The sequence below is a fragment of the Nicotiana attenuata genome, unplaced genomic scaffold (genome assembly GCF_001879085.1).
Source record: "Nicotiana attenuata strain UT unplaced genomic scaffold, NIATTr2, whole genome shotgun sequence".
In the NCBI taxonomy this organism is placed as follows: Eukaryota; Viridiplantae; Streptophyta; class Magnoliopsida; order Solanales; family Solanaceae; genus Nicotiana; species Nicotiana attenuata.
The window spans coordinates 415,893-435,079 of NW_017670831.1; the positions used below are offsets into that span (position 1 = coordinate 415,893).

The 19,187-nt window shown below is 36.7% G+C and overlaps 2 protein-coding genes across 2 annotated transcripts; both read right to left on the reverse strand.

Annotated features, from left to right (window-relative positions):
* Nucleotides 1-2,603: 2,603 nt before the first annotated feature.
* On the reverse strand, nt 2,604-6,327 carry LOC109243742. Its single transcript, XM_019410721.1, has 2 exons — nt 5,897-6,327; nt 2,604-2,739 (listed from the first exon to the last, which is right to left on the reverse strand). The coding sequence occupies exons 1-2, from the start codon at nt 6,325-6,327 to the stop codon at nt 2,604-2,606; spliced, it is 567 nt and encodes a 188-aa protein (XP_019266266.1).
* A 10,313-nt stretch (nt 6,328-16,640) lies between these two features.
* On the reverse strand, nt 16,641-18,977 carry LOC109243743 (WAT1-related protein At1g09380-like). Its single transcript, XM_019410722.1, has 7 exons — nt 18,802-18,977; nt 18,289-18,351; nt 17,993-18,109; nt 17,638-17,884; nt 17,363-17,518; nt 17,138-17,289; nt 16,641-17,045 (listed from the first exon to the last, which is right to left on the reverse strand). Exons 1-7 carry the CDS (start codon nt 18,975-18,977, stop codon nt 16,913-16,915), a joined length of 1,044 nt encoding a protein of 347 aa, XP_019266267.1. The 3' UTR covers nt 16,641-16,912.
* Nucleotides 18,978-19,187: the final 210 nt, after the last annotated feature.

The window sequence follows — 19,187 nt, forward strand, 5'->3', positions numbered from 1 at the left end:
AAGAGGTTTTGTGTACTGATTAGCGGATTCTTGATTTGCTTTACAACATTAGTATGGCTGGTGGTATGGATGTGCAGACTTGTTACCTGGTGCGAAAGGTCGTGGGAGCGTATCCCATGGGAAAATTGTATAAGTGTGACATGTTGTCACTTGATTGATTAAATATTGAAACCAAGTATGGAGATTATGGTACTATCGCTAATGTGAGAGTTTCGGCCTGGAATGCAATCTATTCATTTGGTTGTGAATTGTGGAAGTTTGTTCCGGATTCGACGATTGTTCTTGTGTGTCATGAGAAAAGGGTTATGGTAGATCCTTGAAATGTTATTAGCCCAGTGCAGTACGATTGGAATCGGCTTAAGGTCCATGGATGGATCTAAATGTGAATGTGTGCTCTATATCAGGTCGGGTGTATTCATTTCAGCATAGCGTTGCTTATGGAGAAGTCTTTGGGCTTTGGATGTTATTTTTGTCGTCAACTATTCCATGTAATACTTTATTGTGCTATGTGGGTTGTGAGACGGCTTGATTATTCGCACATGTGTTGTGGTCCCGTGTAGCTTGCGGCGTTATATGAGCAGGATGGCTCTCGAGATGCAGGTCATTTATTCCACCTTAGTCGCGCTTGAGTTTTGTAGCGTATGGCGCTATCTGTCTCCCCAAGGATGGTATTATGCACTTGGCGTGCTTGTGGTTGGAATTCGGGTATTTCATAGGTATGAGCATTCTATCTCGGTAAGTATTTATTAATAGATTATTATGTGTATATCGGGTGGCATGCCGCCACAGGTATGTTGTTTGGATCGGGTGGCACGCCTCCATGGGCATCATGGTTGGATCGGGTTGCACGTCGCAACGCTGTGATGTTGAGTACAGTTCCCCATATCTCTCCTTGTGTGTTTTGTCTCTCATTTTCTAAGGAAGGTTCATAGCACCTTTTTCGGTTGTTTAATTAGTTACGTGGGTTGAGTAGTTCCTTCCAGAGTTTGTTTTCCTTATGTATCACATTCGAGTTTGTAGCTTGTTGGCATATGTGGCATCATATGAGACTTTTGGCAGTGTCTGAGGTAGCTTATTGCCTGAGCAGCTTGTACTGGGTGAGACGAGATTATTGGACCGGGGATCAGTGCGATCGGATTTATATAAGGCATGATAAAGAGCAAATGTCATTATTCAGTGCAGAATGAGGTAACGGTTCTTGTCAAGAGGAGAGACTCCATAATTTGTGACTCGATAGGTGGTTATGAGTTTGTACACATCTCTTCCACCGCGGCTGTATTGCAAGAGTTGGAACAAGGCTTATATCTGCTGTGAGGTATACTACGGGCGTCGAGTCAGTGAAAAATTTAGCTCTTGTGCTTGGGGAAGATTGACTTGGGCAAATGAGTTACGCGGTGCATGGTGTGAATTCAGTAAAGGTATACAATCATGTTTGGTACAATGTGTAGTGATTGATACGGTCTTCGTATGTTGGAAATAGGCCTGGTAGAGAATTCCGGATGTTGGAATTTTGGTTCTAAAAAGGATCTTCAGTCTGGCTCGAGCTAATGCGCTCAACTGGGTCATGCTGGCACGGGTAGGTGCACAAGGTGTTAAACAGTGATTTTGGACAACTCCGGAGCAGTCATTAGCACGTTCGAGGACGAACGTATGTTTAAGTTGGAGAGAATATAACGACCCGACCGGTCGTTTTGAGACCTAGCACGCCGTTCAGCGGTTTGAGGCCTTGAGTAGCTTCACTTCAGGTATTATGACCTGTACGGGTGGTCGGAAGTCAATTTCGGGAAGTTCGGAGTTGATTTAGAAGGAAATTCTCATTTCGGAAGCTTTAAGTTGAAAGAGTTGACCAAGTTTTGATTTTTGAGTAAATGACTTCGGAATCGGTATTTGAAGGTTCCAACAGATTCGTATGATGATATTGGACTTGGGCGTATGTCCAGATGGGGTTTTGGATGACCCGGGAGCATTTCAGTGCCTATTGCGAAAGGCTGGCATTTTGGAAGGATTTCGTAAATTTGGGTTGAAGTGTATTTTAATGCTATCAGTATCCGTTTGGGATTTCGAGCTCGGGAATAGCTCCGTCTGGTGATTCTGGTCTTAGGAGCATGTCCGGATGTGAATTTAGAGGTCCGTAAGTTATTTTGGGGTCATTTGGCGAAAGTGGGAATTTGAAGGTTTTTGGGAAGTTTGACCAGGAATGGACTTTTTGATATTGGGGTCGGATTCTGATTGTAGAAGTTGGAGTAGGTATGTAATGTCGAATGTGACTTGTGTGCAAAATTTGAGGTCAATCGGACGTGATTTTATAGGTTTCGGCATCGAGTAAAGAAGTTTGAAGTTCTAAAGTTCATTAAGCTTGAATTGGAGTGCAATTCATGGTTTTGACATTGTTTGATGTGATTTGAGGCCTCGAGCAAGTTTGTGTTATGTTATGGGATTGGTTAGTGTGATTGGACAGGGTCCCAGGGGCCTCAGGTGGATTCCGGATGGTCAACAGATCGAGTTTGGACTTGGGGGAAACTGCTGAAGCAGTTGTCATCTGGTGCAACCGCACCTGCGGGGTTTTGGGCGCAGGTGCGGAGCCGCAGAAGCGGCCATGAGTGTCATAGAAGCGGTTCTGGCTGGGACCGCAGCTGCGCACGTGGGTCACAGAAGCGAAGGCGCAGAAGCGCCATTAGGGCCGCAGATGCGAAGTTGAGGGCCCTGAAGGAGGACCCCAGAAGCGGCATTTGGCCGCACCTGCGGAACCGCAGAAGCGGTCAAGTGACCGCAGGTGTGGAGTGTCGCTGGGCAGTGAGACTTTTATAAAAAAAATGGGGTTTTGGCCATTTTTATCTCATTTCCTCCATTAGATCCGACCAAGGAGCGATTTTGGAGCACCATTTTCATCTTCAAGCATGAGGTAAGTGGTTTCTACTAGTTGTGAGTTACATACAATGTATATATATGAATTTAGATATGAAAATTTATAGAATTTTGGAATTTTGAAGAAAAACCTATAAATTGGTATTTTTTGATTTTGGCCACGAATTTGGGCATGGAATTGAGAATAAATTATATATTTGAGTTCGAAATGTTATGGGTAAGGGTTATCTTAGAAATTTTTCGGAATCCAGGCACGTGGGCCCGATGGTTGTATTATCGACTTTCAAGCGAAGTTGGGAAATTATTTAAATCGAATTTTTATGAGTATTAGAGTATATTTTTATTGGTTTGCACCTTGTTTGACTAGTTTTGGAGCGACGGGCACCGGTTTGAGGTGTTTGAGCGGCGTTGGAGCCAGTTATGGAACTTCGAAGCGAGGTAAGTCTCCTATCTAACTCTGTGAGGGGGAAACTACCCCTAGGCGATATATTTAATATGTGTAACTTGTTGCGGGAACTACATACACACAAGGTGACGAGAGCCCGTACTATACTTGTACGGGTAGACTTAGGCTCACAACATGCTATACTTGCACTATAGGGATTATCCTTGCTCGTTTAATTCTTTTATTTCACATTACGACTTGAGACTAGACATGCGTAAAGTGATGGACTTGCTATTGTAGAGATTTTACGATTTTCATGATTTTCCACAGAATAATGGTGTTCCTCTTGCGGATCTCTCACGCGCTATGCGCTTTCATCGAACGATTTTTCTTAAAAATTATAACTCACACGTTAATTTGTGAGTGGGGGTTAAGGACCCGTTTAAGTTTCTTATTTTAATAGGATCAGACCGTTCGCCTCGGCAGGATTTATGTACCACACTCTCATGGGAACGGGTCGTTCGCCTCGACGGTTTAATAGATGCACATATGATTCGTGCCGTTCGACCCTCGGCAGTGCACAGATTATGATGGGATCGGACCGTACGCCTCGACATTTCTTTAAAGAATCCTCATGAAATCGTGCGTAATATTTGGCAAGAAGCCAGTGTATCTGTGAGTTTTTCCTGATTTGAATTATAACGACCTGTAGGGTGAGGTCCATTTTATATATACCTATATATGCTCCGGTTGAGGAGGAATTTGCTAATTGAGAGCTTGAGTTTATTGTAAAGAGGAGAGTTGTACCACGTATTTATACTTGTTTATTTCGTTTATTTACTCAGCCGCCTATTTGTTTACCTCTTTACTAAACCCGATATTATTGGACCACTAGTAAGTGTCGATGTCGACCCCTCGTCACTACTCCTCCGAGGTTAGGCTAGTTATTTATTAGGGTACTCGTTGATTTACGTACTCATACTACACTTGCTGTACATTTTTGTGCATGTACATTTATGTCTGGTGGTCCTTTGGGCGCGGAGGCGCAGATGATGCGGGGACTTACCGTGAGCTGCACTTCAAGTTACAATCCGCAGCCAGCAGAGTCTTCTTCAGAGTTATTTATTTTTTTCTGTCTAATTTGCATTCAGGACAGATGCGGTATTTTATTTTACTTCCTAGTTTATGCTCATGCACTTGTGACACCGGATTTTGGGGATGCTTACGGGTTATTCATTAATGTAGTTGCGGAAATATTTTCATTCACATTTGTAAATCCCATTTTGTACTATGTAATTAAAGAAAATTGTGATTTCAAATATTAATATGAGTAATTAAGATAATCATTTATTGTTGGCTTGCCTGACATCGTGTTAGGCGACATCACGACCTTTAATGGATTTTTGGGTCGTGACATGTAATTAATACTCCCTTATTAGTCTACTTATTTTAGCATGACTTAGCACTTTTAGATTATGTTTATTTTTATTATGGCATTTTAATTAGCAATATTATATTATGTGATTTTATTGTCTTTATTGTTGAATATTTTAGGATAATGCCATGACACAACTCATATTTTGTATTATTTTCTTGGAAAATACCTTATATAGTTGTATCTTACTAGGATTAAAGAAATATTGGGAGCACAAGTTATATATTTTGTGCTACGAAGATTTTAATGGAAAAAAATATCGGAAATCCCCGAATAACCCGAAAACCCGAGAAAAATCGAGATTGAAAAACCCGGGTTTTATTACTTTGGTTTGGTCTTTAGATTTAAAAACCCACACAATTGGTTTGGTTTGATAATTGCAAAACCCGAACCAATCCGACCTATGTACACCCCTACCACTGATTATACATGTAATATTCAATTTAACTTTTGGATTAATAGCATTTTTTGTCCATAAGTTATTGATGGATTTCAAGTTTAGTCCCTGTGATATTTGACTAAGCACATTTAACCTTTAATTGTTTGAAATGTGTATTATTTTGACTTTTGCTTGTGAATCTTTATAAATTAAAAATAATTATTAACTGTTCCACCATTTAATTACTCATGTGCTATGTTAATTTATATATTGTTACTTTATATTTGAGGATAATACTTCTAAAATTAGTCCACACATAGCATGTTTCCTACATAACCAAATGCACACATTTTAACTAATTGAAGGTTCAATGTGTTGAGAAGTGGAAAAAACGGTTCAACGTGTTAACCCATATATTTACAAAGATCAAAATCAAAATTTTCCAATAACCGAAAGACCAAAATTGCTATACTCCGATCCCTATATTTTTTATAATTCGTTACTTTAAACCCCAAAAAATAACGTAGCACATTAGATATTTTTATGAAAGGAATTTTTACATTCCTATGCCACATAGGAAACCTTATTACCCTCAATGTTTAAGGTTTGACTTAATTACACTTAGTATACCAAATTATCAATTCTATACCATAATTTTTTTGGTAATTAAACTGATTTTATTACCAAGTAAATATTTACAGTATACATCCTCGACTCCCTGTCTATATTCCTCTGTTGGACATGCTGCCCCAACTAAAGGATACTACTCTGTCCCCTACACTACTGAATCCTTCTATACTATACTGGGTACCAATTTAGATTGCTTAGGTACTTGTCCAGTTTTTCGTAACATTGAGCTCGTATATGAATCTCCTGCACTACCATTTTAACTGTTTTTATCACATTGAACTTTTCCTTTTGAAATATACATCTGTTCCTAGCTTGCCACACATGATAGACAACTGCAGCCATTGCAACTCTGTATAGTTCAGCACCTGCACTCTTCCCCGCTGCCTTCTCTGCTGTCCATTGTATTTCTTCGTGCCACTGCTTCTTTCTTTTCACTATCCCTTGCCATTGTAATATTTTCTGCCAAAGTTCCCATGTGGTATCACATTCAAAGAAAAGATGTTGCACTGTTTCATTGCTTCGATTGCACAAAGAACACACTGTGTCATCCAGTTTGCTCCATCTAGCAAGTCTTTCCTTGGTGGCTAGTCTGTCTAGGATTGCCAACCTTAGGTTGAAGGTCCATTTAGGCATTCCCTTGTTATTGCACACAAGTCCTCTCCATGGCACCTTTGGAAGTTCCCTTGTAGTTTTTTATACATCTGCCTGGTGGAGAATTTCCCTATTTGCTTCACTTCATCTTCTGAGTAGCCTGCCTTTTGAAATTGCTCCTTTGCCTTGAAGATCTTCTGTATTACCCAGGATGCATTCCTAGGTTCTATTTCCCAGATGCTATTACCTTTTATGTAGTAAGTATGAACCCATTGTACGCATACTTTCTCCTTTTCTTTACATAAGTTTCATAACAACTTACAGATAGCAGCTTTGTTCCATTTCTCAATGTTAGTGAAATTTATCCCCCCTGCTGATTTTGGCATACATAACCTGTCCCAAGCAATCAGAGCCTCCCTTGTTGGTTTAGCATCCCCAGTCAACAGAAATCTCCTACATATTGTCTCAATGAATTGTATGATCTTCTTAGGCAGTATGAAAACCTGTGCCCAAAAGTTCTAAAGTGTTCCCAGGACACTTTTGATCAGTGTTGCTCTCCCTGCATAAGATAGGAGCTTGGCTGTCCAACATTGCACTCTACTCAATGTTCTATCTATCAATGGTTCACACTGGGCTATTGACAGCCTCTTTGTACTCAATGGGACACCAAGATATCTAAAAGGTAGATCACCTTTAGTATATCCTAGTGTCTCCAAGATTCTTTACTGCACTCTGCTATCCACACCACCAAAATACACACTACTCTTGCTTGTGTTAGCTATTAGACCTGAAGCTTTGGAGAAAACTTGAAACTGCTTATGGATTTCCATCACAGACTTCTCCTCTCCCTTGCAAAATAGTAGCAAATCATCAGCAAATCCTAGCTGTATGAGATTCACTTTAGCACACCTTGGATGAAACTTGAAGTTCTTGTTATTCCTTAGCTGCTTAAGTAATCTGCATAGGTACTCCATTGCTATGACAAAGAGCAGTGGTGATAATGGGTCCCCTTGCCTCAACCCTCTCTTTGCTTCAAATGGTTTGAGTGGTTTCCCATTTATAATGACTGAGTATGATACTGTGGTTATGCATGTCATCACCCAGGTTATATATCTTCCTGGAATCCCCAACTGCCTCATTACTTGTTCCACATATACCCATTCTACTGAATCATAGGCCTTCTGCATATCTATCTTGAGCATACACCTAGGAGATATATTCTTCCTTCCATATCCTTTTATTAATTCATGGCTCATGATGATATTATCTGTTATCACTCTTCCTGGCACAAAAGCTGCTTGACAATTATCTATCACCTCTGATAATACTTCCTGCAATCTACTTGTTAAGATTTTAGAGATGATCTTGTATAGTACAGTGCAACATGATATAGGTCTATACTCTTTGATGCTACNTAAAGGAATCTGAAAATTCTTCTTTGTTTATATGAGAATAGAATTTGAAGTGCTTAATCCAGGCATTCTTGGATGCAGATTCCTCCAATATTCATTCTTCGATGCAATAAGTTTCTCGTTGAAGCCTAATCCAAAATCTTGCTTTTGGTTCTTTCATATATTCCAGATGATGCTATTAGTTGTGATGGAAAATCAGTAGCAACTTTTGGTGAATAAATACTGCATTTCTTGGGAATGTTCGGTAATATTAACTGGGAATCTTACCTTAACATTTCCCAATTCAAACATCCATCAGAACCATTTCAACTAGAGATAAGATGAAAACAGAATCAATTAGCAACAGAGAATATGCTAGATATATACTGAAAGAACATATCTTTCAGTATATTTTCCACAAAAATTCTACAAATATACAACAAATCAGTTTTAAGTATGTATAAAGCAGTATTATTTGTAAGGGTATCTACATAATTACTGCATTTATACCAAATTGTAGACTGTTTTTTAGCTAGAAGATTTGTAGAAGTTTTAGTCGTTTTTTGATTTGTGAAAACAGAAAACAAAGCATCTACAATCAGAATACAAATAATCTATAATTTATCTACTAAATATCTACAAACTAGGTACATTGAATTTTAATATCCCAATTCCCATTCAGTTGTAGCTTAATTGGTGTTTTCGACATAATTGCGTTTTTTTTGCAGAAGATTTTGTAGAAGTTTTAGTCGTTTTGAATTTCTGAAAACAGAAAACAAAGCATCTACAATTAGAATACAAATAATCTACAATTTATCTATAAAATATCTACAAACTGGGTACATTGAATTTTTATATCCCAATTCCCATTCAATTGTAGCATAATTGGGATTTTTGACATAATTGCGTTTTTTCAGAAGATTTGTAGAAGTTTTTTTTTTGTGAAAACAGAAAATAAAGCATCTACAATCAGAATACAAATAATCTATAATTTATCTACAATTTATCTACAATTTCTGCAATATGTCTTCTTTTTCTTCTTCTTCTTCTTCGAGTTTCAATCAAAAATTCAGTCAAAATCAAGTCTAATCTTCACACCCTCAAAATTGAGATATAAACTCCAAACCATATTCCTGATTATTTTCAACAACACCCAATCCAAACAAATAATGATTTTTGAAAACCCAAATTTGAATTCAAAGCTTCAAGCTTTTTAATGGCTGTCAATGGTGGAATTGCTGCTCTCTTTTCATTTGCTTTGTATTACTGAAATTTACGATTGAGAAATAGAGAGAGATGTAGAGAGAATGTCGACGAACAGAGCTTTTGCAGAACTGATTTCTACAATTTGAAATTGAGCTTCTGATTTCGACGAACTGAGCTTTTGATTTGTGTCTTAAGCGAAAATATCGAAGAACAGATCTGAGCTTTTGAACAGATTTGATTTCGACGAATTGAGCTTTTGAACAGATTTGATTTGTGGCTAAATCAATTAGAAGATTCTGTTCCTGAATTTTAGCACGGCTAATTAGGAAGATTCAGCTACTAATAATTAGTATTTAATGAATGGTATAATAATTGTAGGAAAAATGTGGACAGGGCGGGTAAATTAGAAATGGTGCACATTTTTGGTAATAAAGTTTCATATATGGTATAGGAAGAAAAAAATCTCATTTTAAAATCGTATAGAATATCTAATCCAATTAACTTCGATTAGCTTTAAGGATTAAAACCGCAAACATAATTTAATTGAAGATCATGTGTTTATACCTAATGATACAAGGATCAAAATGGAAGTATATCGATAACTCAAGTAATAGTATTTCCCCAGTGTTCAAAATTGTTATAAAAATATTGAAAGCATTACCATCTCTTTATTATTTTAAAAGTCTTTGCATTTTCATCAATGAAGTTTACCCTTTAATCATGCAACTTTGTAGAACGTAACTTTAAAGATTGAAGACACTTAGGTATCGACGTATCATGTTATCATTTTGAGAAGATAACGTAAGTGTACAATCTTAAAAACGACATTACAAATTATTACAACACTTCGTCAACTTACGCAAACGACAGTGCAAATTATTAGAACACTTCGTCCACTTACGCTTTGTTTGGCCAGTCTTCTTTTCATATTTTCGTTCAATATTCCTTTCCTAGCTCCACTTCTCTTTTCACATCACTTACACAACAATCGTTTTCCTTTCTTTTTATTTCCTTTTCTGGAACGGACACTTCTTATCGAGTATTTAGTTGCTTCACTCATGTTCTTGTCTTTAATGATTTTCCCTTTTATAACTTTAGTCCTTTAACGTTAGTTCTTGCTTTGAACTATATATGGTAGGGACTATGGTATCCTTTTTATAAAGTCACATCTTTAGACTTTATGATTTGCCTTTAATCAAAGGAAATAATAGATGCGATTTATTTGAAAAATCATTTTTGTTATGCTTTTTAATGATGCTTTTGAACTGTTTGCTACAATCCGTCACTCAGAGTTTAATTTTCAGAATTTATGTTGTTTTTTTCCGGCTATGCAAAACTATAATAGTAGTAAGTTACGTTGTACGACATCACTTCACGATAGATAGTCCACTATTAAAGTGCTGGTCAAACTGTTTTTTAAAACCTTTTTGAATTGTTTGATTGTCGAGCATTAACTTATCCCTGTCCTGTGCAGTCTAGTAGTATGTTTGCGCCCCTAGTTAATTTGCTGTAAATACTGTATGTAGGGCTGATCTAGATAGAAAATGAAATTAATATATACTCCAATATAGATGAAATTCATCTTCGATCGGGAATCAAAGAAAAATAGTAAACGACGCTTAGGGATGCATATTTCGGGTAATACTGATTTCGAACCGAAAAGATATTATTAGATTATTAATATCGGATTATTGGGTTAACGATTCAAAGATTTTTATTTCATTGCTGGGTTATCAGTTCGAGACTTAATTTACTCGATTTTCTTAACGGTTAACCAATATCCCAATCATCTTTGCTAAAATTATAATTTACCCTTGGATAGATAACGTCACCTTCTTTTGTCTCCAGACCTGTAATTTATGATTAAATGTGTCATGCTATTGCTCTATTGACCCTTCTTGCATTTGCTTAGTGACTCAACTGTCGAATTTAGGAGGTGATAGCCATGGAAGCTGAGCTTCTTAGAGGAAGAAATGAAGGAGAAAGAGAGGAAATGCAGTAACCTACTTTACTGTTGTATTGAAAAGTTGTAAATAAAATACGTACATAGTCCTTTATATATAATGCTCACTAACTATCCTAGTTAATGACAGCTAATTATAGTTGTACTACCTACTTAACAAATAACAATAATCTGTTATCTCTTAACTAACTAATCACCACATGTGCTCCTCACGTGCTAGGTTATTCCCTTCTCAACACTCCCCCTCAAGCTAGTAGGTGCATACACATTGAGCTCTCCCAGCTTGGACATCATGTTGTGGCCTTGCCAATCCTTTCGTCAGTACATCTGCCAATTGGTCCTTGGAGCATACGTGCATTGTTTTAACCATCACCATTTGAATCTTCTACCTTATGAAATAACAGTCTATTTCAATATGCTTTGTTCTCTCGTGATAAATTGGATTTGCTGCTATCTGCAAGGCAGCTTTGCTATCACAGTATAAGTCAACATGCAACTCTACTTCTGCACAAGCTCCTTGAGCAAACCTGTCGGCCACATCAATTTTGCTATCACTGAAGCCATGCTTCTATATTCTGCTTCAGCTGAGCTTCTAGACACTGTACTCTATTTCTTTGACTTCCACGATATTAGTGAGTCCCCATGCTTAATGATGAACCTTTCACTAATCTTCTAGTACTTGGATATGAAGCATAATCTGCATCACAGAATGCAGTTAGAGTATTCTTCTTACTGCTGCTCATCATAATCCCAAGACATGGTTCCCTTTTAACATATCTCACTACCTTGATTATTGCTTCAATGTGATTTCTTAGTGTTGTGCATGAACTAGCTAAGTGTTTGAACAGCAATATTCAATCTTGTCAAGGTCAAATACAGAAGCTTTCCCACTAGCTTCTGATATCTTTCCCTATCAGTCAATGGATCATCACCTTGATCAACAAATTCCTTTGTTGTAAATTTCTGATTGCAATCCAAAGGGGTCCAACTTGGTTTTGCAGCACTCAAACCCAAGTCATATATCAATTCCAAACTACACTTCCTCTGATTCATTAGTATCCCTTTGTGTGATCTGCAAAATTCAATGCCTAGAAAGTATTTCAACTCTCCGAGGTCTTTGATTTTGAAAGATTGATGCGGTCTCTCTTTGGTTTCCTCCATTAACTTCAAATCATTTCCAGTTATGAGCATATCATCTACATATATAAGTATGATCACTATGCTGGTTCCTTCCCTTCTTGTGAGCAATGAATAGTCAAAATGGCTCTGCACAAAGCCCTGAAGAACCAGTGCTTCAGTTAGTTTAACATTCCATTGTCTGCTTACCTGCTTGAGCCCATATAGGGATTTGACAAGTCTGCAGACCTTGCCATCAATGTTCTCTCCCTAGCTTTCAAATCCCTCAGGCAACTGCATATACACTTCATCATGTAAGTCACTCTGAAGGAAGGCATTGTATACATCCATCTGATGAATGTGCCAACCTTCAGATGCTGCAATAGAGATCACAGCTCTCACAGTCACAATCTATACAAAAAGAGAAAATGTCTCATTGTAGTCAAGCCCTTCCTTTTGATTGTATCCCTTTGCCACTAGTTGTGCCTTAAACCTCTCAACATCTCTATTAGCTTTGTACTTCACCTTGTAAACCATTTGCATTCTATAGGAGTTTTTCCATGTGGTAGAGTCATTAACTCCCAAGTCTTATTGTCCTCTAGAGCTTGGATTTCAGCTTTCATTTCCTCTATCAATCTCTTGTCTGAAGATGCCTCAAGGAATATCTGTGGTTCTATTATTGCTGAAAATACTTTCAAATAGTCCTGTAAGCTGGCTTTAGTCTTTCATAACTCAAGTATTTGCAGATGGAGTATGGCTTTGGAGACTTATCTAGAGCTGCTGTAGTGACATAATTTGCCATCCATATTGGTGTCTCCTTGTCTCTTTTGGACTTCCTGGTAGCTTGATCAGCTTTGTGTGATCTCACTCATATCTTTAGCATGTTCCTGCTCCAAGTTGTCTGCACTTATTTGCTCAGGTTCTATAGCATCCAAGTGTCATGCATCTGCTTTTTCCAAAGAATGCCAATGGCATGTATCTACCTCTTCCAAAGGAATTCCCTCTGAAGAGTCTCCTTCTTGTGCAACTACAGGATTGACTGTATTTGTATTGATGTATGTTGCTGGTTGCATCTCCATTGGTACTCCAGTTGGTATGATTTAGTCTGAAACCTCCTCATTCAAAAACAAGTGACCAATTTGCTGCCTTGTATGCCTGAAAGGGAAGATTGCTTCATTGAAGGTGACATCCTTGTTAACGAAGAAGCACTGTTTGGTTAGATCATACAATATATAGCCTTTTGTGACCTCTAAATAACCCATTAATGCTGCTGCAACTGCTCTACTACCAAACTTGTCACTGATGTGCATCTTCTTCGCATAGCACAAACATCTCATAGTTCTAATGTGCTCTATACTAGCTTTTCTACCATGAAAAACTTCAAATGGACTCTTCCTTGTCAAGACTCTGGAGGGCAACCTGTTCATTACATATATTGCAGCTAACACACAATGCCCCCAGAACTTGAGTGGAATACTTCCTTGGAACCTCACAGCCCTTGCAATTTCTAATATGTGTCTGTGCTTCCTCTCAGCTATCCCATTTTGCTGAGGAGTGTAGGCACATGTTCTTTGATGAAGAATTCCATAATCCTGAAACGGCATATTACATCAGTATTTACAAACTCTGTTCCATTGTCAGTTCTAATGATTTTTACATTTCTGTTAAACTGTGTTTGAACAAGTTTAAGGAAATTTCTCAGTACTATTATCGCATCAGTTATAAGTTTCAGTAGATATACCCAAGTCATACTTGAATGATCATCTACAGTTGTCAGAAACATTTTATTTCCTTCAAAGGTTTGCACAGCATATGGTTCCCATACATCAATGTGTAACAACTGAAAAATCTCATTGACTTTACTAGTACTATCATTAAAAGGCAATCTAGTGTGTTTTGCCAGTGAGCAGACAATTCAATCTCCTAACCTCCTTTTACACTCATCATATGCCAAAGTAAAAAAATGCCTTATTGCTCTTATAGAAGCATATCCTAATCTCCTATGCCACAGCTCAATGTCCTGACTTTTATTCCTTCCAACTAGTCCCAACAATACAATCCCCTTCCTTTCAACAGAAGTTGAGGAAGCAAGTAGAGTCCTCTCCTTTCTCTACCAATCTCTTCACCTTCCCACTACAAAGGTCATGGTAGATGCAAAAATCAGGGTAGAACCCAACACAACAGCTTAGGGCTCTGGTGATCTTAGATACTGATAAGAGATTATATCTGAAATTAGGTGTGTATAGAACATTATCAAGTCTTTTTGTGTTCATCACATTATAGGACCCTATGTGTGTTACATATGAGACTCCTCCATTAGGTAAATGTACCCTTTTTGAATCATTTTGACTAAATTCTAGCCTATTCTTCAGTAGTTCTAGGTTTGAGATCATATGATTTGTTGCTCCAGTGTCTATGATCCATTCATCACTATATTCATTTGCAAAGAAAGCTTTAATACTACTCGCTATATTTGCTGAGCTACCTGCCATGTTTGCTTAGCTTTCAGGTATGTTTTCTTTGTTGAGAACCTTTATTATCTGATTATATTGTTCTGCAGTAAAATGTGGAGGCTGTGGAGTGAATGTAGGTCCCTTAAATGCATTTGTTGCTCTTAATCCATCTGAAGGTTGATTCCTTCCTCCCCCTGCATCAGGAGGTCTGGTATCTCCCAAAATCATATTGTGTGCAGAATTGCCTCCAAATTTCTTTTTGAACTTGAAATCCTCTGGATAGCCAATCAACTTATAGCATCCACCTCTAGTATGGCCCTTCATGTTGTAGTAGTCACATTGGACATTGTAATTCCTTTTAATTTTCTGAGCATAGGATCCCTTTTGTGCTTAGTAGAGCTGTCATTCAGCTTTGTCCCCACCAATTGTCATATTTGCTATGCTTCTCTGGCTCTCTCTTTCAACCAACATAGAGTAAGCTTTGTTCACTGTTGGAAGTAGCTCCATCATCATGATATGTTCACGAGCCTGCTCATATGTCTTGTTTAGCCCCATGAAAAACTGCAACAACTTCTGCCTCCGCACGAAAGTCACATAATCTCTTGACTTTGGGCAATCACATCCAGGAACTGGTGTTTAAATGTCATATTCAGCCCAAAGTTCATGCAATTTGGAGTAGTAACTGGCAATAGAATTAGTTCCTTGATTCACTGTGGCTATTGCTTTATGCAGTTGAAATATTCTAGATCCATTCACTTTGTCGAATATCTCCTTTAAATCTCTCCAAACAGCACATGCATCTGAAGAATATACAATTCCACTCAATAAGTCCTTCGAGACACACTTCATTATCCACGATATAGATCTGTCATATTTGGACCATAACTTTCCTTTTTACAGGTGCCTTCAGTGAATCCCATCTTATTGCGTCCTAGGATCGCAATACGCATTGCTCGGCTCCATATGGTTAGTTTTTAGATCCTATTCAATTGCAGAGAGATCAGTATCGCTTCTGAATTATATGTGGAATGCAGAAATAGATGATGGTTATGGCTCAAATTCTCAAGCAAATTGTTGTATATTGTTGCCGCCATTATCAAACTCAGAAATCTTCAAGTTGTGCCCTAGAAATCAAATCGATTCAGAAGAAACTGTCTCCTAAATTGAAGTTGAAAGCTGATGAAATTAGCTAATTACGAACTTTTAAGACCATAACAATGGCCTCATTGCTTTGATACCATGTCGAATTTAGGAGGTGACAGCCCTGGAAGCTGAGCTTCTTAGAGGAAGAAGGAAATGCAGTAATCGACTTTACTGTTGTATTGAAAAGCTGTAAATGAAATCTGTACATAGCCCCTTATATATAATGCTCGCTAACTATCCTAACTAATGACAACTAATTACAGTTGTACTACCTACTTAACAAATAACAATAATCTGTTATCTCCTAACTAACTAACCACCACATGTGCTCCTTGCGTGCTAGATTATTCCTTTCTCAACATCAATTCTATGTGCATTTGCCCCGCTTCATCCATTTAATTTTTTTCTTTTTTTCTTTTGTCATTTAGTTTTGAATTTTGATAATCAATTTAATGCTTTCACTTGAATTATATATAAGAATATAAAACCAATCCAAAAGTGTTTTACTTTTAAATATGTCTAGTCATCGATTTTGTGGCTTTCCTTTTTAATTTTCAGGGAAGTTGAATTGAAGTACCAGTTAATTGTTTGAGATGTTTATTTAGCATAACATGTGTAGGGGGGAAGATGATTATATGCCAGGAGACATAATTGAGACTAAAATTCATAACTTCATGATATTACGCAAGTTAACATGCAAACTTGGCCCCCAATTAATACTTGTATCTGAAAAGTGAGTTCTCTAGCCCATGATTAAACCGATAATTGAACCATTAAATTCATAACGAATTAATAATATTCGTAGCAGTTTCTAACATTGATGTAAAAACCTCAGTATTTCATTTCATACATTTGCTATGCTTCTACATGTGAAAAATTGAGCAGGGCTTAACCCCGCAAATTAATCCATTTGCGTGTCTGTGTAACACGCGCAACTCCAAAGATGATTTCAATAAAAATTTCCAACTGTACCTATGAATAATATTATACGACATAGATGTTGAAAGATTAAACATATATTGAAATCTACGGAGTATTATTTTTCTAGATAACGGGAATCAATTAACATGAAATTCTCCTCAAATAAAAAAGCATGTAAGCTAGATTTCTCTAAACCTGATTTTTTAAAATCCTTTTACTATACATAGAGGAAGGTGAGGCAATTATAAGGTGAAGAATTAAATTTTCATCAACAAGATCAAAGTTTAGATAGTCAACCAATTGAATTACTAAAATTTTCATTTCCTAATTAAGCTGATCGAAAAGTCAATAAGATCGCTGTATACCTATAGGAGCTTCTATTTACTGGCATGAACTTTAGGATTTGAATGCCCAGATAATTGTAGTTCTAAATCTCAATTTGCTCCTTGCTGCTTCAATTTATCTGTGTTTATCTCATGACTTTCTGTCTCCGACTTCGATTTCTCCTTATCCTTTCCCCATAGGACACCATAGAATCCCACTACTGTCAAGAACGATCCTACAACTCTAAAATTCACAAACAATAAATGTAAGTTAAAATTTAAAAAAAAAAAAAAACAACAACAACAACAATTTGGAATGGTTAAATGAAGACTTACGTTCCAAGATATAGTTTCTCACGAAGCAAAGTCCAACTAAGAACGACCGTTATGATTAACATTAAAGGGTAGAAAACTGAGACATAGAGAGGACCTTTTCTTTGTATACACCATGAAGTTAGACAATATCCTAACGCAGTACATACAATTCCCTGAAATTCACTACAATTAGATAAAGAATAATAATACAAAAACAATAATTTAAATTTAATTTGTTAATATTACATTGTAAAGAACGGCAATAGTTCTCATACGGTCTAGAGACCAAGCAGCTTTGTCATGCACCACAAAAAACCCAATTATCACACATTGAAAACTTGCCATTAAGCACATTAGCATTGTACTTGTGTATGGAGCTGCATACTTCTCGCTCACTCTTGCCTGATAAATATAAAAAATTAATAAAATAATGATACAAAATTATTTCTAAGTAAGAAAAAATATATGAAAAAAGAGATAATAATGTGCTTTATTTTGTGACAGAAAAGAAAGAGAATTACTTGAAAAATAATCCACAATGAATAAGAAATAGTGCTAACAATAAGCAATAAAGGTCCCAAGATTAAGTTGACATGGCCAGTAGAATTCTTTTTCTCAGTATTTTCAGCAAATTTCCAATGGATGCCAGATTGACCAATTATAATAGGTCCATGATACAAAGACAATAACATGGCACCACCAACACATATTATTGTACCATACACTTTGGCTTGCCCTGCCTTACTTCTAAACCCCACTTTCTCCAACCTGCCAAATTAAAATTTACTTTTCTAGTAAGTTTCTGGGATTAATAATATGTTTAATATATATACACTCATATTAATTTGAAGAAAAGTAGAAATTAAAATTTATTACCCAAAAGGGATAGCCAGGAGAAAAGTGGCTGCTGGAATTAAGTTTGATAATGCACAGGCGATAGTAGGAGTGGAATTCTTTAACCCAACGAAGTATGCTATTTGACTCACGGTTAACCTGCATATTGGATAAATACCAGAAAGTGTGATGTTAAAAGGAAATACACAATATCTCGAAATATCATTTAAATTTGTCAAAAATATTTATGTATTTATTACTCAAAACTTTAAAATAAAATGAAACTGAGGGAGTAGTTACGACATATGGATGATGTGCTTGAAATAGAGAAAACTTACCCGTAAAAAGAACATAAGAAAATCCAGAAAAGAATAGATGATGTCAACTGCGGCTTAGTTTTCCTGGATTGAATTAAGCAAAGCTGATTAAGTTAACCCGGGATAAAACATCAAAATGACAATCCAGGATTAATATAACATATCAAACAGTCAATAAAAAATAATACTCGGATAACTAATTCCAACATAATTAATTCAATCATAACTTATCTTCAAACCAAACAGTCCCTTAATTCCAATGGGAGTAATTAATTCTGAGATAACTTGTTTCCAACCAAACGACGTAACGAAAGAATCTATGACTTCTTAAAGTAGTAAAGGATATGGGATTTGGGAAGGGAAAAAAAGTAATTAATGTCTTCTTGGAATTTCAAAAGTGATAAATATTTTGAACCAATTTCTTTTGTCTAATATGTAATAAAGGGACAGATAAAAAGAACCAGAGGAGTATTCGATAATATTCAGCGTTATCCCCATTCGTACAATTTTGTGATTGAATGAGGAGGTAATTACCACTCGAAGAAATAAGCAAAGGGAGCAAGGGAAATTGTTCCAATTATTTGGCGATAAGCAATATGGACAAAAGGGTCCATTCCAGCATCCATGACAAGTGTTCCAACAATGTTCATTCCTGCATAGCCAACTTGCACCATCACCATTATCAAAAAAGGCAAAACTTCGTTACCCATTTTTTGTTATCTTAATTATATAAGACGATATATAATTTGAGTGGTTTTAATTTAAATCTAATTCTGGATGGTGACTACTAAGATGTGACGGAAAAAATATACAAAAAGGGTAAGCATTTTATAGATGTAAAAGACGACAAAAATTAAAGAGTAAATTCTACGGATGATGATCACAAGAAAAAGAAAGGGGCCACATATCAGGAGCTGGCA